The sequence below is a fragment of the Rhynchophorus ferrugineus genome, unplaced genomic scaffold (assembly GCF_030347505.1).
Source record: "Rhynchophorus ferrugineus isolate W39M unplaced genomic scaffold, kcgeb_rfMv2 rfM3, whole genome shotgun sequence".
Classification (NCBI taxonomy): Eukaryota; Metazoa; Arthropoda; class Insecta; order Coleoptera; family Curculionidae; genus Rhynchophorus; species Rhynchophorus ferrugineus.
Window position 1 is genome coordinate 19,311,546 of NW_027472582.1, and position 22,926 is coordinate 19,334,471.

Genomic DNA, 22,926 nt, shown 5'->3' on the forward strand with positions numbered 1-22,926 from the left:
TATTAATCTGTTTCCAACAGAATTAATTAATTGATATTTAATTACCTTCGGGTAACATGTGGACGTGTTTCGCCCTATCCGGGCTGATCGAAAGGCTTTTTCTTCCTTTCCTATCGTCCCGTTTACTGTCTTTTTCTCTCCTCTCGGCAGTCTTTTTGTCACCATCCAGGGAAGTTGGCGTTTTTGCTTCGGCGATCAACGTTTCGGTGGTGGATTTACGCGATTCTATGCTAGGCGTTTTCTGGAACTGTTTGTGCTTCATTTTGGGCGTGGAGACGTCCGCTTTTTCCTTATTCGAATCGTTATTCGATCTAAAAATCAATATGTGTACAAGAAGATATAGTAATCGCAGTCAGTCATCTCACCTGAAGTCGAACAATGATGGTTTTCGTCCTTCTTGTACCGTTTTCGAACCGTTGCTCTTGACTTCAGGGGTGCCATTTTCCTGTGCCAGTTTCTTCAGTTTCTCCTTCTCCTTCTTGCCCTTGAAATGTATCGATACCTTCCGTGTGATACTCAGTTTTGGCGATTTCGTTTGATTATCTTTCTTCTTGTCGTTATCCGATTTTTTCTCTTTATCTTTCCCATCCGGTTTGCTCGTCTTTAGTTTAATGTCTTCTTCGTTTTCGGTTACCGGTTCATCTGGATGTGGTGACTTATCGGTCTTTATTCCTACCAGACACGAATCATTATTTATTAAAACTTCTCATTTCTAACATTAATGTATTATTATATACAAAGTGCTAATATATGTTTTGAATCTATTTTTAAGAAATATAAAATGATTTACAAAAGAATTGCATGTATGAATTATTACTGAAACAGTTTTCTACTTATTATTATAACAAATTCACAATTAATTTAAAAAATTATCTACTATAGGAACAATAATATATTACACAGGTCTGCAAAAAAAAACTTCTAAGAAATGTTCAGTTTTTTTAACGTAATCTTTGTGTTTTTGGGCGGACTGAATACGAAAAGACTTCCTTTTTGTTATGTCCTTTTGAAAATTTAGATAATTATATTAAACGAGTTATTACATTAAAATAAATGAGAATATGCAATATTAAGACATAAACTATTAATGATACATATTTTTTATTATAATATACGTTCACTTCTTCTTCTTCGGCTTCTGTCCAGTAGTATGATATCATTGAGGTGCTCCATTTTCCTCGGTATCTTTTCTCCATCTCTTTATTGTCCTGATATATTTGTTCACCTTGCTCTTCATTCGCATTTACCAAATTGTCCGGATGTTAATCGATTTGTGAATGAGAGAAATATACTTTTAGACTCATTAGGCTTGAGATACTTTTGCGTATATTTTAGCTAAAAGCTTCTTCATGACCGCCTTAAAGGCAATCGAGCTTTTGTTGCCAAGATCCATCATGGGCGTGATGAATTCGGTGTCAGTCATCAGCCTGTGTATTTAAAGCGATCTCCATGTTTGGGAAGTGATTTTACTAATTGCTTCATCAATATCAACTTTATGTACCGCAGTGGTAAAAGAACTTGATATTCCAATGTTTCTTGGAGGACGTTTCCTTTATGTTCCAATAATTTGTTCGTTCTCTACTTTTCACTAGATATTTTTGTAAGCCTAACACACCTATCAACCATAACATATATTCATATTCTAATTTACAAAGAAACAATTCCAAGTTCTTACAGGTTTCTTTGGGATGTACGGAACTGCTTTGTGGCTTATAAATCTGCTAAATCTTGACGTCCTGGAATTTTTTCCATATTATTTTCGTTTTCAGCATATCAAAATGCATAGAAATCAAATGAAAATATTCAAAAAGCTTTTTTGTTGCATACCTGTGTCATGCTCATGAATTGCTATCAATATAAGCAATTCATGAACGATAATAATAAAAATTTAAAATAATATAAAAATTTAATAATGTAACTTAATTGTTGTTAAACAAACTCATACATTTATGAAGCTTATAGGTTTTTTGGGAAGTTTTGAAAAAAAATCGACTAATTTTAGATATTATTAGTATGGTGCTAAAACCTAACATTTATATCTAAAGTGTAATAGTTTCAGATATAATTTACTCTTTAGTGTTGACATTGTTTTCTACCCTATACTTAATAAATGTCTTTTGAGTAATCTAAATCAAGCTTTAATTGCTGTATTATTTCATTTTTAGAGACTTCAGAGTGACGAGAAACTTAAATACATTCCAGGGTGCTAATTATTGTGAACATCGATTAATGAACAATACGACTAATTGGTCTTCAGTGACCCTTTCAATTATGCAAAGCCATTTAGAGTTTACCACGTAATTCTCTACCAAAGCCATTTTTCACTGAGCGCTTAACTTACTAGAGTAGTAGTAGTTTAATAATTTTAACGCGCTGTTATATGGTTTACGACTCCTATGAACATTTTTCTAAAATGGGACTTAGGTAAATCCACAATGCTATCTGTGTTTTATCCTAGAGTCAAAATAACACATTTAAAATATTTATTTATATGATTTATTTTATTTTTACTCCGTATATCTAAAATGAGGTTAAACTGATAGTTATTCAAGTGCGAATATCTACATTTAGTTACGTACTACGTGTTACGTGCGAAACATGTTCAAAAACAGACATGGTGTTCAATATGATACTACAATCTTCTTCATCGATCTTATGTTCGCTATATACGCTGATATAGTTAGCATTGTTAAGCCATATAATTTTATAGTTAGTGAAGAAAATATCTAAGTATTGACATTTGATGAATCACTGGGTATTGTAAATCTCAAATGTCTCCAGTTAGAGTAAGTTTAAGTAAGCAGTTTAAGTGCTACAGATTACTAATAAAGGAGAAGGCAGTCGCATCTGCTACTGAAGTAATAAATCGAATCGACCATCCTGCAGGAGTTTTCGCTTCTCCAAGATGTGTGTATGGAAGAGTATCAAGATCAATATTACTATCAATATTAAAGCCCATATTCTGAATGTTTTAAGATCGGCCGCTTTTATCTTTTACCACTTTCAAAACGTGAGCTTTTGATATATTTGCGTGACTTTCAGTGAAACACGATGGATTTTGGGAAAATTCATACTAAAATAAGTAAAAATCACTGCAATAACATTTGTTCGGCTTGAAATTTCATATATTTAACAAAATATAAATTGCTATAAGTGTTAATGTAATAAAATGCTCTGAAATTGAGTCTAAATAGCTGTTCTGCGAGGAGCAATTTATTAATATGTGGCAGGCAAGTCGAGCGCAGAGACACTTAACAGGTCAATTGAAAAGTCCCCGGCACATAGATGGCGCTACTTGCATTAAATCCATATGTTTTTTAGTTAGCACTAACCTCAAATTTTGACCAATATTAAAAAACAGTGCCTAAATTCTAAAATTTAGATAGCCTATATCTCGGAAATTATTAGCGATAATGCAATTTGGCCAACGAGAAGGTAATTAGCATGCCAAATATTACTCGGAATGTCAAACATTTTTAGAAAATATATTTTAGGCTAAATTTCAGTATTTATATTTTTTCTTAAAAATATCGATATATTGTTTGAAAAATACCGATATTTTTATACTTGTTGCAAAAATATATCGATATTTTTTCTCCGATATCTCTGATCGATTTTCAAAAATATCGATATATCGAAATATCGATATTTTTTTCGTTGATCAACACCCCTAGTCTAAATATGTCAATATTCATATTTTTTATTTTTTATATAAATGAGAATTGGAAATAGGAAATATTTTTCTATTGACGTTAGTTTTGAAATGTACAATATATAGGCGGATAAAAAATAAAATAAACGTCATACCGTCAATTGATGGTGTTGGTGGTACAGCTGCGTCCGGTGTGTCCTGAATGAAAGTATCCGGATTATATCTCCTGTTGAAATAATCCGAATTGACGTAGTTGTCATTCAAATTCCCGAAGAAAAATGGATTGTGCTCCTGATTTTCCGTTTTGGCGGTGTAGTTCGGACTGTTTTCCGTCGGGAAGGTCGCCTGCGAAACGGGAATGTTGACGTGGAGGTTGGCGGGCACGTCGGCTTCGACAGCATCCGGCTGAGTTGCGTTTAGGTTTTGTTGCGAGGCTGATGGACTGTCGAAATGTTTCGAGTTTAAACTCTCGAAACTCCTGAAATTGTTTCGGGCGTTAATTAACGTTTTATTCGGGGCCGAGCAACGTTTCAATTAAATTAAATACATCGTCATAAATCAATTGTCAATTAAGATTAGTAATTGTTCAAAACTAATTTCGAGTTTTGAACAACGGACGTCGATCTTGATTATGCGAACAATTTTTAATCCAATATTGCTAAAATATTAAAGCTCCGGTAGGATATTGATTGATGTAATATTCTAAAGTTATATTATAAACAAGAAATATCGCTTAATTTTACGTCAAACCGAACTAAATTAAACATTAAAGTACTTGTTTATATTGAAAAAAGCTTATAAGTTAACAGAAGGAAATAAATTGTTAAATATTCCTTGTTATCTTGAGGTTGTCAACATTCTATTATTATTAACAAGATTGTCCTGAAGATTACAAAAAATTGAGAAAATTAATTATGAAAATTATATATGAACAAAAATTATATGCATTCATATATTTTGAGATGGTATTCTAGCCCAGAAATCTGAAAAAATCGATTTTTTTGTGTTGTCTAAGCCTAAACGTTTAAAAATACGCCTATAAAAGGATTTTTTAAAATTTAATAAGAAGATTACAAAAAGTTAAGATAATAATATAAGAACAAAAATTATATGGATTCATAAATTTTGAGATGGTATTCTAGCCCAGAAATCTTTTTTAACTGAAACTATATTTCTATTCATGAAATTATATATATTTAGAAATGTATACTGTAAAAAATGTCAGGTTTTTTCGAACAGCTGCAATTTGGTAGTAAAATATTATTTGATAGTCTGTACTTGTAATTTTGTACGACTAAATAGAGAAAATTCAAATAAACAAATTTCAAATAAATCGGTTCAATACAACATGTAATTGAGCATCAACCGTCTCTAAAAAAGTTATTTCGAGAAAAACACCTTTAAAGTTCCGTTTTTAGATGGCGCGAGAAAGCTCTATATCCGAAAAAAATTTTTTTTTTAATCCTCTTAAGGTTTAGTTAAGTTTGTTTCCTTTCGAAATCGTTTTTTTTTAGATTTATATTTTAAAATACCCTTTATTCATCTTAACGTCTTATATTGTTTAATGAATCAAATTACTGCTTAAGATGAGCTTCAAACTACCAACCTACGTTACCAATTACTCAATTAACACAGTATGGGGTATTATTAATCTTCGGCAATTCGTAAAGCTTATTGTATGGCGTAACTAAAGTTCAAATTGTGTCAAAAATTATTAAATCATACCTATATAGTGGAGTCAATTGCTTATTATAATTTATATTCCTGCCAATAAAAGCCAACAAGCAGCTCGTGACACATTGGTAGCAAACCGAGCAAAACTATTTGTTAAATTCAACGGAGAATGAAAAATATTCTGCTACATATATTTTATTTGACCATTTTAATTTGACACTAAGGTGGGGTACAAGTCCCGCTACCATATTGATTGCGGGCCATCTTGGTTATGTAACGTTTAGTTCAGTTTCGCTTTAACCATTGTGTTGTGTAGACGTCCAAATTTTATTATGGATAAATATACGCCACAAGAACGAACAGAAATTTGACAATATTTATTGAGAATAATCGTTCTATTATTGCTACTCAGCGGAAATCGCGTCAATGGTAGCGGGACTTTTGCTCCATTCTATATAATGAGCAAATGTTCTTTTTCTTTCGTAATTTTACATAATTACTTTAACAAAAATTGAATTGCACACATAATTCTGATATAAAATTTCAATCTACTATTTGAATCACTTTATACTCTTATACACTAAACTATAACTATTTAACTTTATCATGTATTTAACTTTTGCGAATTAAAATATCAAACAAAACCATAATAGAAGTGTATAATAGAAACAATTTACAGGCCAATCCTAACTTTCGGTTGTGAGACGTGTGTATTGTCAAACAGAGATATAAGCAGCAGAAGTAAAATACGTCAGAAGAGTGAGGAATGTAACAAAGAATCAAAAACAAACACAACAAAATTAAAATAAATAAAATTAAACAAATTAAAGCTTGATTAAATTAAAAAGAGGTTTACAGTATTGCTGTGGAGAGAAAATAAAATTTTCGATACAAGTACCTTTGTATATTTTTATATTTTTCAAATCCTATCAAAGGCATGGCTTTGGGCATCAGTACCACGCTCAATTCGCTACGGTGTAATCTCTCTTGGCTAGCTGTGAGCTGTCTGCTTTCACCGCTTTCGACTACCACACGATCCAGGACCGGATTTTGCTGATAAGGCATCTCTTGTCCTTGGGCTGAGATCGCCACACCATAGAACTGTCCATGAGTTTCAGTGCTGGTTCCGTGGATGGGAGATATGTTGCCCGGATGATTGGTACTCGGATGATGTCCTCTCTGCAAATGGGTTAGCTTCAGTATATCCTAAGGTGTTGAAAATGGTACTGTCAATTTGGACCGTTTTTAATGCGTGTTGATGATTAGTTTGATTTATGAAATATATGACTTGATATCGTATATAATATCTATCATGATTCATAAATAAAATAATAAGTAGGAATATAGTAATATTGAATTAATAAACGATAATTGCTGCACTTTTTCTTGCATTAATGTAGTTTTGACCAGATATATATGTTATCAACGTCATGAGACACTAAACATATTTCAGTTATTATTATATATATATATATATATATATATATATATATATATATATATATATATATATATATATATATATATATATATATATATGCCTATGTCATCAAAGAATACTATTTTGTATTACGGTTTGTTTACATAAAGTTATTCACGAATACTCAATATTCTCGCGCAATTTTGGTTCAATTTATAGTATTCTGAAAATTAGAAACATTCTAGAAAATTTCTAGTTCTTCTCCAAACCGAAAAAAGCGAGGACATTGTTTTCAGCCGATTGAGAAAATTAAAATCGAGGCTTTAAAGGCTATTTCAGAAATCAAATTGAACAACAGTTTCGAAAACCGTTCATTATTCGTATCGTTAGAATAGGTGCATTATAGACAAAAGAGATTATTGAAAGTGTGCAAAATAAATTAAGAAAATTATGTAACCCGCTTATTTTGTTAAAAAATATGTAAATTTGAATTCGGAATAATCAAATATCTTAAGTATTTGTACGTTATGTTTACGTATTGATACGTTGCAAATAAGTAACGTTTCAGTACCTGGTTAGCCTACTACTAAGTGGATATTATTAAAGGAATACAAATTTAAACTCCAAAACTTTAAGATCAGAAGTAAGTTTCGGTAGGTATTCCCTATCTGACGAAATTGTTTTATTAAGAAAAAAATTTGTTGATAAACATACTGCTATAATCTATAAATTGGAAGTAATTTTAAATAACACCAAAAGCAAACAAGATTTTTATCTAAAAATGTCAAGTACTTTCTAAGAAGTCAACATTTATGGTTAGAAGTCTTACATAGGGAAAATTTATCTGTCTCAAAACTAGCAAAAATCGTTTTACGTAATAAATGAATGGCACCTTATCAATTTCGATATGAAATGCTTCCAAATAGTTCCAACACAAGTTTATTTAAAAAATGCATTGATAGCCCTACATTAGATTATGATGAAGAGTTGTAGAGTAAAATAAAGAAATCCCTCTGAGGGATATTCGATTTTTCAACACATTCCATTGCGATAGACTGATAGAATGTTAAGGAATGGCAATGGATAATATTTTATTTGAAATAAGGTTCATTTTCTGATAAATGATGGTCTCAAGATATATTAGGCCTATAAATTAATTTTAAATGTTTTTTTTTTGTAATTTGAAGCTTTATTGTGAAATCTCGGTATAATAAGACATAAAAGATGTACTTTATTCAAAGTATTGTCCATCGATAGCCTCTATTTTTACCCATCTTTCAGGCAATTTACGGATTCCATCTCGAAAAAAACGATGAGCCTATGCACTACATTGTCATCGCGCACAATTTAACTAGTTGGGGAGTGCATTGGGACACACTAATAGTCTTTCAGAGTACTTCGCACTAAAAGTTTGAATCACACTCGTTATGTGTTCTAAGGGAATCAGTTTGTTGGACACGTAATATGGGGCATTGATGATGACTCGCAACATTTTATTCTGGATCCTCTGAAGGATATCTATGTTAGATTTGCTAATAGTACCCCACAGTTCAATACCATAGGTCCAAATGGGCCTAAATATTGACTTGTACAGCAGAACGTTGTTATCTAATAATAATTTAGATTTACGCCTTATCAGCCAATACATTTGGTTTAGTTTAAGCCCAAGCTGTTTGCGTTTTTTCACTATATGTTTTTTCCATGTCAAATGTCGATCAAAATGCATTCCCAGATATTTAACGTTGTCTGCTTGCGGAAGTTCATGATTATTCAATTTCACTGAGGGACGTGGGTAGATTTTGTCTCATTTGCTTTTATACGCCATGTTTTCAACTACAATTCCACTTTGTTAAAATGAAGTTGGAGGTTTCTTGTGCCTGATATTGGATCCTCGTGTGATGATAAAACCGCTGTATCGTCAGCATATGTTACAAGAGTAGTGTTTCTTGAGGTCGGTAGGTCAGCTGTATACAATGGATATAACAATGGGCCAAGAACACTGCTTTGTGGAACACCTGAATATATTGAGTGTACATCAGTGTATTCGTCACCCTGTTTGACAATAAAATGTCTATCTGTGAGGTATGATTTCAGCAGTTGAAAGTGCGTATGGGGCAAAACCTTTTCCAATTTAACATGCAGTCCAGTGTGCTACACCTTGTGGAAGGCCTGAGAAATATCGAGAAATACAGGGGAGCAATATTTTTTATTGTTTAAGTTTTTGTTAATTTGGTTGACTAATTTTTGTAATTGTTCTGTTGATCCGTGTTTATTATGGAAGCCAAATTAATAGTCTGGAATAATATTTATCTCCTCTGCGATTATTTTGAGTCTCTTAATGTATAGTTTTTCGAAAAGTTCAGAGATCACAGGTAACAGGCTTATAGGACGATAAGAGGAGACGTCTTCTTATTTTTTCCCAGGTTTAAGAATCATAATGATTTGAGCCACTGTCCAAGTGCTAGGAAAGTAATTAAGTCTTAACATGGCTTTAAATATGAATATTATTAATTTGATGAACTTTCCTGAGAGCTCTTTTAAGATTCTTCCAGTAATTAGGTCGAAACCAGGAGCTTTTCTGGAATTGATTTCTTTAAGTATTGTTTCTTTTACTTCCTTAACAGTAAATTTGTCATGTGGCAGATCCATTTGAAACGGAGTGTTAAGAAAGTCAACTATGTTATTTTCTTCTGTTGCGGATATTTCAGACGGGTACGAATTAAATACTGTTCTTAAGTGTTTAGAGAAAACTTCCGCGTTATCTTTAGCATTCCTAGCCCAGGTATTGTTGTCAATTTTAATGGGTGGATTATGTTGTTGAGGTTTTTAATCTTTTTTGTTACTTTCCTGAGAGAATATTCCGTTGAATCAGTTAGCGTTAAGTTTTCTTAATAGTTTTGAATTCCTTGATTTTGTTGTGTAATTAAAATTTTTAATATTTACTATAATTGAAGCTGGTTGAAACTGAATTTTTTACATTCACCGATTTTAGACCAATCTCTCCACCATCTCGATCCAGTCGAATTTAATTGAGACATTTGTTGGTCCCGTTAAGATCGAATAAATTTAAATAAAAGATAAACCGTCCTTAGCAAGATAAAGGACGAAGCCTTAATTGTTTGATTAAAAATTCTGTCTGGGACTTTTCTTAATCTTGTTCGTGTACGCGGGTGGAATTTCCGACCGGAGATGCGGCCCGTTTTTCTAGTAAACTTTTTCCCGACATCTCGAAACAAATTAAAAATATATTTTCGTTCACGGACGGTAGTTTCTCCGATTTTTTGTCATAATGTTTTTCACGTAAACGAATTTAGAATATTAATAATATTGTATAATTTGATCCTTAGTTTTGTTGTTTGAAAATGTATATCCATTTTTTATAATTAAATTTAATATAATTTGTATAGAAAATACGATTTATTTTTTATTAGTGTAATCGATTTTTTTGAGATGTTGAATGAATATTTTTTATTAGTTTTATAATTGATGTTGCCAGTTTTCTTGGAGAACTATTATTTAATATTTCTAACAATTTCTTCGGTACAGTACAATCTGGATTATCATCATCAGCATTATTATATTGTCGGTGTTTAGAGAAAGTATCCGTTTTCTAATGAATAACGCTGGTCCTGCTTGGTTGATGAAGTAGTTGTCTTCACAATATGTCCCTCATTTCCTATTATTTTATATTCAAGTTGTGTTTTTTATTCATTATTGAATTTCCATCTAAAAGTCGACTTTGTAACAGCCATCAAAAGTGCTTAAGGAAATCGTTCATTGTTCATTAAACCAGCATATCCAGACAATTATAATATCTGTTTTATAATCTGAGAGAAACTATAAATAATCGATTGGATTATTTATAAATCTTATTTGGAATACTTCTAGCTAAATATGTCAAATATTACCAATATATCAGAATTGAAACAGCCAGTTCGGATACACGCAAATTGACAAAATAATCTTTTGGGAGTTTAATTTTAGTTCTGATTGTAAAAAAATACATTTTTCATTCCTACGGCCTGTCAATTAGGTTAACTACATTCACGGTGGTGGACGTGATTCCTCTGGTGTCAGTCATTAAGATTCCAGTTATTTCAACACTTGCTTTATCCGGATGTGGCTGATATTTATAACTACTTAATGTATGCCAATATATTAGTCTTTTCATCCTTATTTTATATGCTTTTTATCCATATATCTAGTTTAAAAGTTGAATTTAACCAGCCAAAAACAAACCCATACCAGAAAATGTCCCTAGTGGTTGTGTTTTTGTACATTTTGCAAATACAGATGTCGTACTTGACTGGATCTATAGTTGTTTCCTTGATTGTTTAATCATTATCAACAAATGAAATCATTAAAATATTAATTAATAGCGAGTCAATGTTGTACAGATCATGCGAAGATTTTAAGTTTTTTTAAAATTAATTAGATCTTACATTAGATATGTAGTATAAATCAAATTATGATAAGTCCCCGGCCTGACACATAGATGACGCTACTAGAATTAAATCCATATGTTTTTTAGTTGGCCCTAACCCTCAAAAGATGCGTGTATAAATTTGACAGCTGTGGGATCATTACTTTGTCAATTATAGCATTTTGAGTGAAGCAACTAAAATATTGCTTTTTGAAGAGAAAAAATACAGTTGAGGTAAAAAGTTGGCTTGATGCCGAGTTTTCGGATACTGCCCCAGGAAAATCAACTATCAAGGATTGGTATGCTAAGTTTAGACGTGGCGAAATGAGCACCGAAGACGGTGAACACAGTGGACACCCAAAAGAGTTTGTTACCGACAAAAAATTTTTAAAAATCCACAAAATGATTTTGAATTACCGTAAATTGAAATTGAATGAAATAGCAGACACTCCTGAAAAATCAACTGAACGTGTACATCATATTATTCACGAATATTTGGGTACGAGAAAGCTCTGTGCAAAGTGGATGCCGCGCGAGCTCACTTTTGACTAAAAACAACGACGAGTTGATGATTCGGAGCAGTGTTTGAAGATGATCAAGCGTAATAAACCCGAGTTTTTTGCGTAGATATGTGACAATGGATGAAACATGGCTCCATCATTCACTCCAAAGTCCAATCGACAGTCATCCGAGAGGTGATCGCCTAAACTGAGGTCTATTTTGAAACAAAGCACAAATCGTACTAAAGAAATTGTATCGAAAAGTTGGAAGGTCGCTATAATCAGTATATCCCGCTTGAAGGGAATTATGTTAAATAAAAAAAAATAATTTTGCCAAAAAATGTGTTTTACTATGGTAGGCCGGGGACTTTTCAATTGACATTTTACTATTGTGTTTTACTGTGTGTATTGCAGCAATACACAAGCTAGGAGAGTATTAATACATCACTATGTATTTTGCAAATGTACAGAATTATGTATCTTGATTTCGACCTAATCAACAAATGATATTATTGCAGGAATCTGTAAAACGGGAGTTTGAGACTCTCGATTCGTGACTGTTAAAACAAAAAAGAGATTTGATGTCAATGTGAATCAAAGTTCCTACTTTAATAACCCCTTTGAATGACATTTGTTGTTTACAATTTTGCTTAATATTTGTCACGGTTTATGTTCACATTTATTTGTAATTCATTAAATCATTATATTTTATATAATTAGGTGTAAAAAATATTTATCGAGTTTAAATAGTATAATAAGAATTTAGATAACCATAAATACAAAACCAACAAAATCGAAATATTATTAAAGCAACTTGAAGGCGGTATTTAAAACAGAACAATGAATGTGTCGAAAATACATCTTGAATACAAAGAAATAAGAGAGAAATGTAAAGGTCTTCTTTGGAAGGATTGACTAGAGTGGAAACAGAAGTCACCAAGTAATATTAAAATATATAGTGTTTACTATTTATTTATTGAAGTATTTCGAATTTTTATTGAAGTATGTCGTATTGTTTTACACATCACATACTTTTTCAACTAGATTTTTTGTAATTAGTTTCTAAATAACAACATTACTCGTTCAGGATACTGGATATTTGTATAATAAACATTAACAAGTTATTTAACGTTATTTTCGATTCTAAGTGGGAAATTATAAAAGCAATTGTGGTGTTGTTTTGGGAAAACAACTTCATTAAGGGGGGAGATGGCTTTTATTTGTATAATAACGAGGTTTTAACATCAATGAGCGTTAACGAGATACACCATGTTTTTGTAGCGGTAATTCTTATGTTCACAACTTTAAATTTTACATCTGTATTTTCTTAATGAAATTATTGTCTAATTAAATGTCGTATAGATCTAGATTAGTAAGAGTAATGGTCGAAAGATCATACATTTAACATATTCTGTTAATAGTAAAAAAATAAAATTTATTAAAATTAATATTAGGAGCGGCCAGGAGTCATGTTCAAGATTATTTCTTTTACTCCTTTATTTGGTTTAATGCGATTACATTTTTCAATCATCGTTATCCCTCTTATTGCCGTATGTGGTTATAAAAAGAAAATTATTATTATTACCCTTAGTGGTTCAACAATCTACCCAGGGGGCAGTAGGTATTTCTTTTATTTACTAATATATACTTGACATGAAGAAAATCACCCCTTAAGTTAGTATCCTGTATTAAATATTTTATTCAAATCTTGCGCTCTAAAAAAATTATAATATATATTAATATAATTATATTAAATATACGAAAAAAATATTTGTTGTCACTATATAAATTCATTATAAGTTTTGTAATTATTAATTAACAACATTAATATTTTAATTTACCTGTGATATTGATTCAATATCATGGAGAAGTTCTTCCAGATTACCACCATTGGAAAACGTCGTACTTGGTGTTGTGTTGCTATACGTTAGATTCTTATTGAAATTTTGGTTGTCTATCTTGACGATAAGGTCGGTTGCCTTTTTTTCCATACTTTTTACTTCCACTGGCGAATTGGGGTTTTTCGGTCCTAACACTATGTTTTGATAAAAATTGGTTGCGTTGGTATGTACGATTTTTTTACTGAAATACGAAACCGATTTATGTAAGAATGACTTTTGTTTATTTTTTCTATATAATTGTCCCTACCTATAAAAGTGTTCATTTTCTGCGTTAGTATTCGCAAAGACCACCTGCTGATTCTCGTAGTGTGGCGGACTGGGACTGATGGCAATGGGCGGTGTCTGTGATTGTAACTGCATATTGTTCTGACAGGTCATAGATTGGTTGTAATACTCTTCAGGATATATAGTCTGCTGATGATGTACCTATTAAAAATAATATTATATTTTAGGTACGTAGCGAAATAACGGATGGAAAATGAAATATTTATATCAGTTTTATTTTTCATAGTTTTTATGTACAGGGGATGGACAAAATAATATGAACACCTGTCATATACATGATATTTATTTATTAAAAACGTATTGAGCTATCTTTTATTTTGAAACAACGACAATTCTTCGCGAAATAGTGCCTGAATAGTTTGCACCAGAATTATTTCCCATTCTTGTAGCAGAACATCCGTCAGTTGCTTCGATGATAATAGAAATGGCAATATACTGGCTCTCTACTCTGTAACTGCCCATAACGGTTCAGTAATGTTGTTTGGCGATTGTGCTGGTAGAAAAAGATGTTTAATGACGATCTGATGCTCATCAATTCGTTTCGAGTTTGCGTATAGATGTATTAACATTTTTGAGTATGACAGTGTTTGGCAGAAATGTGTCAATTCTTCATTCATCATGGGAATATTGATATATGTATTTTCAGTAATCCGGTCTGTGAGGTGAATAAGAGGACTAGCTGAATACCACTATATTGTTACCCAAATCATAACACAATAATCATAATGGCATGTTTGACTACGGAAAACAGGCACTCCGGATAGTAGGCTTCTGAGATTCTCCAAACATAAACTCGGCTATTTGTAGGAAACGATGTAAACTATTTTACACCCGACCATACTATATTCTTCCAATCATCAAGTGTCCACCTTTTAAGATTATTGCACCAATTATTTTGCAGTTGTTGGCTTCCATTATAATGAGTTTTGCAATCAGAGCTCTTCCATAAATGTTAGCTTTGTAGAACTCATACCGTACTGTTTTTATAGAAACAGTATTACTCCAGTATTAAATTTCGCTGTGACTTCATATGGTTGTCTGGCCAAAATATTTGTCGTTCTTCGATTTCTGTCAGTTAACTTTGGGATTCGCCCACTATTCCTCTTCGCAGATGATGTCTTGCCATGTTTTATGTGTGCTGTCATTGGATACTCTGGTTAGTGAAACATCTAAGACATCTCACCGATCGCTTGTTTTAACCATCACAGAACAAAACGTATAATTCGCTGAAATATAACCTACAAGACTTGACATGTAAACTCAGCAATACATACGCAGCGCATTAATTACAGTGTTGCCAACATGCAATAAGATGTACTATATTACACGGTGTTCATATTATTTTGCCTATCCGCTCTATGTAATCAAAAATTAGTAAATCGTCTAAATAATAGCGTTTTTCATTATGATTTTTATCCACTCGATCAAACTGTCAACAAGGAATGTTATTTGTTATCATTATTTAAAACCTATTTTCCTCAAAAGGTTGCTATTATGGGCCGCTAATTAAACCAGGATCATTTTAAATTTGGCTGTTGTCTCAATCAAAAAAAAAATACTTTGAATTTCCAGAAATCAAATTCAACGACTTCAAGAAAAACGTAAATACATCCTTACAATTTTTAATCACAGTAGTAAATCATTAGTGACATCAAATAGTTATTGGTTAGTCAAAACAGAAAGACTGTGAATTCAGTTTTGGAGATTTATTATGTTCCATTTTATTGAGCTGTAAACAACATATTTTTAAAAAATTCAGAAAAATTAGAATTTGGAAACGAACTAAGCTATTATGGAACATTGTTATCAATTATAATGATCGATATGACAGCGAAAAACTACATGGAAATACTTAAAAGGGAAGTCGTAGACAATTTACTATATTTAGTTATATCGATGGATAGTCACATGATACAATATTAAAGAACATCCCCTATGTATACTTTGTAATCGTTTCTAAAATTATCAATATACATATTATATTTTACTGCAGTTTTTGCAGTACAGTTTTTTTTAATCCATTTCATTTAGGATGTATCATAAATATATTGTCAATAATAGTAAACGAATCAGGAATATATGTTATGGAATCAAAATAAGGTGTCTACTAAGGATTTTAAATTAGGACGAAATATACATAAAGAAAAATAAAAATAAAAGAAACATATGAGTATTAGTATAAGAAAATGATTATTAGAAATATGAGTATTAGTGAAAAAAAAATTAGTATTAGTATAAGAAATTAGATACTTTTCAGAATAAATTCCTCCAAAACAATTTTAAAAGATCGAATTACAAATTGTCACAAAGGAAGGTTTTTTTTATGTTTATATTAAGTCAACGCGACGAATCCAAGGAAATATATCTGGGAGGCAGAGGGGGTATCTCAACCGGTACTTTGGCTCTTGAGAATTAAATAAAAAGGGACTAGGTATTTTGCATGAGAGAATTGTATATTTTTGGAACGCTTCAGGTATTCCTCCCATTAGAAAAAAGGCTTGTACAACATTGTAGAACCAAAATCAAGGAGACCAAGATCATCAAAAACAAGAGAAAACGTAAAGAGTGTTAATCGAGTGTGAACTACATAAAAACGAAGTTGTTTTAATTCTAACCTTATATAAGTATAGTAGATAGTTACCTGATTGAATTGGTTTTCATCAAAACTTTTTGAATGTTGAATGGGCGAAAAGTAATTCATGTTAGCCTGGCTTGGTAATGTTTGAGATCTATTTTGCATTATCGCTTCATATGCTGGATAACTTTGGTCAGGTTTAATAGCATCTTTGTCGTAATTCCACATCATGCTGTCAGTTTGGTCGTTGTTAACAGACTGTCTGCAGAAACAAAATAAATAAATAAATAAGTTTCTGGAAGATGATCTATTTTAGATAATAAAAATGAACTATATATTAATGGCGTTTTTTAATTATTTTCTATCGTGATTCATGCTCTTCCTGTATTTCATATATAATACCCATCAAAATGTTGTTATCGGAAATCAAGAGAAATATTGAAATTAAATTTTATGATTAAAAAAAAATTATCACTATGACTGCAAGAGCTTATCAAGTTGTTAACGAAAATTGTTGGATAAAAAACATACTCTGCCTAAATAATCATTGTTATTGCATAGAAAGTAACAATTCTTATACATAAATGCCATAAAGTCTATTCAAAGCTAACTGCAAGGTAACTAAAATCATATTTTCCAAAAAATGTAAGATAAAAAATAAGAGATAAGAACAATATTTGTAATGACATTATTTGGCTTTAACTTGACTCAAAAGTACAGAGTAAGAGGAGTTAAATGCAAATGATCATAATTACCTTGTATTTACTGAGTTCTTATCGGAATTTTCACATGATGTTTCCTCAGTGACGATCGAAAGATGATCAAATTGATTTCGAATGTTTTTAAGGTTGGTTTTCTGGACGTTTTGGATATTTTGCGACGTTTCTACTTCTTCAGACTCTTCGGTACAACTTGAGCAACTTTCCTATAAAATATTTCATCCTTAGTAAATCCTTCAACATTATTTAATGCGGCTTACAGAATCGCTAGAGCTACTGTATGTGGTGGATGATGACGAGAAATCCATCTTTTTATCTTTTAACAATTTATCTAATTTATCATACTCATCTCTCAAGCACCAAATTTCCTTTTTTAGCATCTCATTCTCTCGTTTCAGTTTTTTAATATCCGACTGACCTAAAACAAAAAGATACCAGGGTTAAATAAAATATATTGATTGTGTTTTATGCAAACATTTATGTATATATAAAGTAAAACAGAAAATAAAAAATAACCTACTACCTTGTCAATCTCCTATGGATATAATAAAGCTGGTCAAAATCATACGCGAATGGAGTAGACTGCTTCAGAGTTCGATTTTGTTAGTTGGAGAGAAATTGATGAAGGTTATAATGAAAAAAAAAATTAAGCGATTATAATGAAATCCATCATTAAATATTTATCATAGAAACTACTTGAAGTACCAATAAAGCATGTTCATTTTATTTTATTTAATGTTATATTACCATTTAGGGTTTTTATGGGTTTAATATTTAATTAATTAAAAGTAATATACAGGGGACACACAAAATAACATGAACCTCATACAATAATATATATTGTATGTTTGTATTAGTTAGTTTGCATGCCAAGTCTTGAGGTTATATTGCAGTATATTATACGTTTTGTTCTGAATGCTTTTTTAACGTTTCACAAGTTACAATATCCACGGTAAAGACAGCATATACAAAACATGGTAAAACATAATCAGCAAAGAGGAATAGTGAAAATACTGGTCGCAAAGAACGCGTAACAGAGGCCGAAGATAAAACTACCGCGGAATCTAATCCTAAGTTGCGAAAAAAAGGGTGCAAAACCTGGACACCTGTTGATGGAAATAATGTGGCAGGGTCTAATGAATGAATGACAGGGTTGATGTATGGATACGGTATGTATGACAGGTATGGCTTATATATGCTGTTGCGAATAAATATCTTTACATCCGCAATTATAAAATTCTTACAATAACTAGCATATAAAACATTGTCATATTCTAAGACGATAACGCGTCCATATATACAGCCAGATAAGAAGGTTCAACCCTGCTTTCAGGAACATCAGTGTATAATCGTCAACACCTTTCCTGGCTATTATAAAACTCGCCAACTTTATCAACGCAGCATTTCGACTAAAGCATGCCCCAGATGTTCGGAAAATAGTTAAAATTATCATGATCTCAAAACTTGGAAAATCATCAAATGAAATAAAAGCCTATAGACCTTTCGCAATGCTATCAGTAATATCTGAGGTATTTGAAAAAGTCCTGTTGAAAAGAATAAAGATGATTATATAGAGAATAAAAAAAAATATCTCCATATGAATTTTGGTTTGTCAACAAACATTCAACAATTGACCAAGAGCATAGAACAACTATTATGTAATTGAAGAAACCCATGAAGGTCAAAGCTTGGTTCAGCTATATTCTTACTTGTAGCACAAGCCTTCGATAATCTATAGCATGACGGCTCTTTTCATAAGCTACAGAAGATGTTATCTAACCGACGTACCGAACTATTAAAATGTTATATTACAGCCAAATATTTAGACCCAAACAAGAGGAAGCCTACTCTATAATACAAAAAGCTAAAGCAGGTGTGTTGTATTTTAAACAAGTAAGTTTATTGGGGCCAATTCTTCACCTCTACACATGATATATATCAGATATGAAAAATATCACGATAGCTACATTTGCACTTGGAGAAAATAGCACCAAACGAAAATTACAACAGCAAGTAACAACATAAGTAATTGGACCCAAACATCGAAAAAATTAACGAAAGTAGATTTGTGCATGCACATTCGTGTATAATCAGACTACACACGCACCAATAATTATAAATAATACTATCATTACATATAACAACAACGCTAAGTATATCGGAATGAATCTTGATGCAAAACTTGATGGAATAAAAAGAAAAGGAAAAACTTAGCGTTCAAATATTGGAAGATAACTTAATTGGAAGAAAGTTACAATCAGTGGGTCATAAATTGCTAATATACGAACAAGCATTGAAATCTATATGGACATACGGTATACAATTATGGGGATTTCCGCTAAAAGTAATATAATGACAATACAAGTTTTCCAGAACAATGCCTTGAGAAGTATTTTAGATGCATCCAGGAAATCAGGAGAATAAGGAGACTTGTGGAGAGACTCCATTCTTATGTCAATATCGAAGCAATACAACTCTTGGATTACTCTATAACAGGACACTGTCTCAAAAAATCAAGCCATTTAATCTTCTGTAATGTAGTGAGGTGCATTTAATAAAAAAACAAAGATGTTAATAAACAAACATTATTAAAGACTAAGGTAGTGCCGATGGGATCCTAAGTAACAATATAATAAGTAGGTTCAAAAAGCATATTTCCTGACCAGCACAATCAAAATAATGGAATCGTTTCACAACAGAGAGTGAGGAGTAGATTTTCATTGCATATCATTGAAACAATTGGCGAATATTTTGGTACAAAAATGAGACAACATTCCGTTGGAAAATGTTCAAACAGTCTACGGTCAGATGGTGGTTTAACAGCTTATTAATAAATAAATATGTGTATACGTCTGATATTCTTATTATTTTGTCCACTTCCTATAATTCGAACTTCTGTAATTATTCGGAAAGGCAAATTAATGAAATACAACACAATACAACACACAATTACAATTTATATGAAGGGGGTATTAAAAGACTATTAATTGAGATTAAGATATAATGATCAAATAATAAATAAATAAAAATCAAATACATAATGCATTTGAATATTCGGCTTGAACGGATTCTGCATCTTGATGCAAAATGTGTTTCCTATGTTCGGGTTAAATATTGCGAATTTCCATTAAATTTCAAAATCACATTTTCTCCCAGCTAATATCAGTATTCAGTGGAAAGTTATTCATACTTTTCTCGCCATTGAGACGTCGGTCTTCCTCATAATAGCGTCGTAAAAGTCTGCAGCATTTCATTTTTTCTCGCCTACACGCCGTCTCGTCACATCATCGTCGACGAGTTCGGGATGTTTGTAGTATGTGGTAGTGATCAAACATCCGTGTGTTTCGTCAATAATGAGCTCGTATTTATAAAATACTATTACGCAATTTACAGTAGAACTATAGATCAATAGCTTCGTCATCAGCCTTTTAACGGCGATTCATTTTCATTCGGAATACATTTCGGATGTTTTTCATACTTCCACTTCTCAATATACAGTTCATGAAGGTAACGCGTTTAAATTATGTATCCTTATGGTGAGCGAATGTTTGTTAACTCCACTTGCCACTTAGTGTATTTCTGAAAGTTATGGCGTTCATGTAATCAATGTGTGCATTACCTTTCACGCTGCCCTTGTATTAAAAGAAGCAGTTGCCGATATTATATTATAATTTTTGTATTGTTTGGGCTTGATACTGACTTCAAATTGTATATATATAGTAGATACGATAATATAGGTAGATATAAAATGCGTGTAGTAGATAGGTTAAATAAAGTTTTTGTTTATTTTTATTTAATTATTAGAACGATTTTTATGTACATATTTTATTTTAAAATGTTTTTATTGTGTTAAAGTTTGATTATTTTTTAATTTTTAGTTAGTTCCTTATTTATTTTTTGAAGTCGGTTCAATTTTTTATGTATTACAATGGGTGGGCCAAGTGAAGGTGCAGCCTGTATGAGGAAAGATTGAAACAAAAAAGTTACCCCTGCCGGGAATTAAACCCACGATCTACGCTCTGATCACTATACGACAGAAGCAGTTGCCTATAATATTTCTATGGCTTCTCATGTGATATGGTTAGTGCTTAAACAGCAAGCCGTCTTCTGTCACATTAGCTCAACAACAACATTATATACAAATATCAGATTATTTTAGATAAGAAATATGTGAAAACATTGTATGCGCCTTTGAAATTTGAGGTTTTCCCTCGATTTCTCCGGATTCCGCCATCATATCCTGACTTGATTCCAATGGGACTACCTCTGAAGTGCACTCTCTTGAATAAAAAAATAATTTTGAAAATCGGTCTATAACAGGTGGAGAAATCGGTGAACATACATTAAAAAAATGCAGTCAGACATAGAGCCTCCTCCTTTTTTCAAGTCGGTTAAAAATAGCGTAAAATGTCCTGCCTCATAAAAATAAAAATTATAACGGCAATATGGATCAATATTTTCAAAGCGACCTGCTATCAAACAACAAAGTTCAAACAATATTTGCTTCTGAATGGTACGAAATACTAAACAAAACAGAAAATATCTTAATTCAGATGAGCATTTTGGAAAAATATAAGCAAAGTAAGCCAGGTTAACACACATATTTGTGTTAAACTCATTCCCTATAAGAATAACAAATTGTCAATGTAATCCTTATATAATATATTCATGAAGTTTATTGGATATTCATTATATTATGCTATCTATGTTATATATAATATTCAGTACATGCATATGTTTGGATCATTTTTTCTGTTCGCTTTTGAAATGCATTTTTCATAAAAATTGCTTCATTACATGCCAAACAAAATATTTTCCATCATTTTCGATAACTGTTCTCACACCATGGCAATAGAGTGTCGAAACAATGATGTTGGTTCGGCAGCAATCCAATCATCCGCACTTCTTCAACATTTGGCTGGAAAAAGCTTTTGCTTCGAAATGCACGACCTTCTTATTCGAGCTGCAATAATATATCTTTCACTCTTAAAACATGTAGGCGAGCGTCGTCATACGAGAGTATAATTTTGCGTCTGTTACTCGCTATTGCTGACCTTTTTGTGTAACAACACGTTGTTCATTTTGTTTTACCAGGTCGTAAGAGACCATATCGTGTTGATCCTACCATATACATAGCAAGACTTTAAAGCCACGAATATTACGCTTCAATGTCGATGTGTCACTTTTTATCACTAGTCACACTACTCTATAGAAAACTCGTTGGATATGACATTTTCAGTCACTTCCCATGCAAGCCAATTTAGCTCCTTCCCGTTTTTTCAGTATGTAAACGTCTAGAAACCGCCGCTTAAGCTAATTGAATAAGAATTCCTTGAGAGATTTCGACTAATAAGTCTCACAATTGTTTTCGATCTTTTTTGGACCTCCACGCCGTTCTTTATCATTGACATCAAATTAACCGTTGTGAAATCGTTGAAACCAAAACCGGAAATTATAATATGATGGAGCAGCATTAGATTTCTTCAAGCCAAAGTACTGGTTGAGCGTTCCATGATTAATGTTTGTATATTATATTAATAATATTAAAGAAAAAACTGTTATTTTATTATATATTCTACCATCTAATATAAAAAACGCGCCTGAAAAGTATTTTCACGTGATGTTTTATTTCTCTTCCACATGCCAAGTAAGATACTGCAGCTACAATTGGAGCAGCTTTTTGATATTGATATTCCATCCACGTAACAGAAAACAGGTCCTTCTGCGTGAGGGCGGGAAGGTATTAAAGTACACATGCGAGTCAGTCACGCAGTTAA

The 22,926-nt window shown here is 31.8% G+C and overlaps 2 protein-coding genes across 10 annotated transcripts in view; one reads left to right on the top strand and one right to left on the bottom strand.

The window, feature by feature from the left end:
* LOC143194049 (tyrosine-protein kinase transmembrane receptor Ror) overlaps positions 1 to 22,926 on the top strand; it is a 236,152-nt gene that overhangs the window by 145,319 nt on the left and 67,907 nt on the right. The window lies entirely within an intron of this gene.
* Positions 1 to 22,926, bottom strand: part of LOC143194050 (uncharacterized) — an 80,049-nt gene that overhangs the window by 8,314 nt on the left and 48,809 nt on the right. For 5 of the 7 annotated variants that reach the window (XM_076400600.1, XM_076400599.1, XM_076400606.1 and 2 more), the window contains 9 exons: positions 17,410 to 17,567; positions 17,186 to 17,355; positions 16,497 to 16,692; positions 13,818 to 13,996; positions 13,511 to 13,751; positions 6,225 to 6,532; positions 3,808 to 4,130; positions 366 to 672; positions 46 to 311 (listed from right to left, as the gene is read on the bottom strand). In XM_076400600.1, coding sequence (XP_076256715.1) covers positions 46 to 311; positions 366 to 672; positions 3,808 to 4,130; positions 6,225 to 6,532; positions 13,511 to 13,751; positions 13,818 to 13,996; positions 16,497 to 16,692; positions 17,186 to 17,355; positions 17,410 to 17,567 — 2,148 coding nt within the window. The remainder of the gene's footprint in view (positions 1 to 45; positions 312 to 365; positions 673 to 3,807; positions 4,131 to 6,224; positions 6,533 to 13,510; positions 13,752 to 13,817; positions 13,997 to 16,496; positions 16,693 to 17,185; positions 17,356 to 17,409; positions 17,568 to 22,926) is intronic. The other 2 variants (XM_076400602.1, XM_076400601.1) reach the window with 1 other exon arrangement.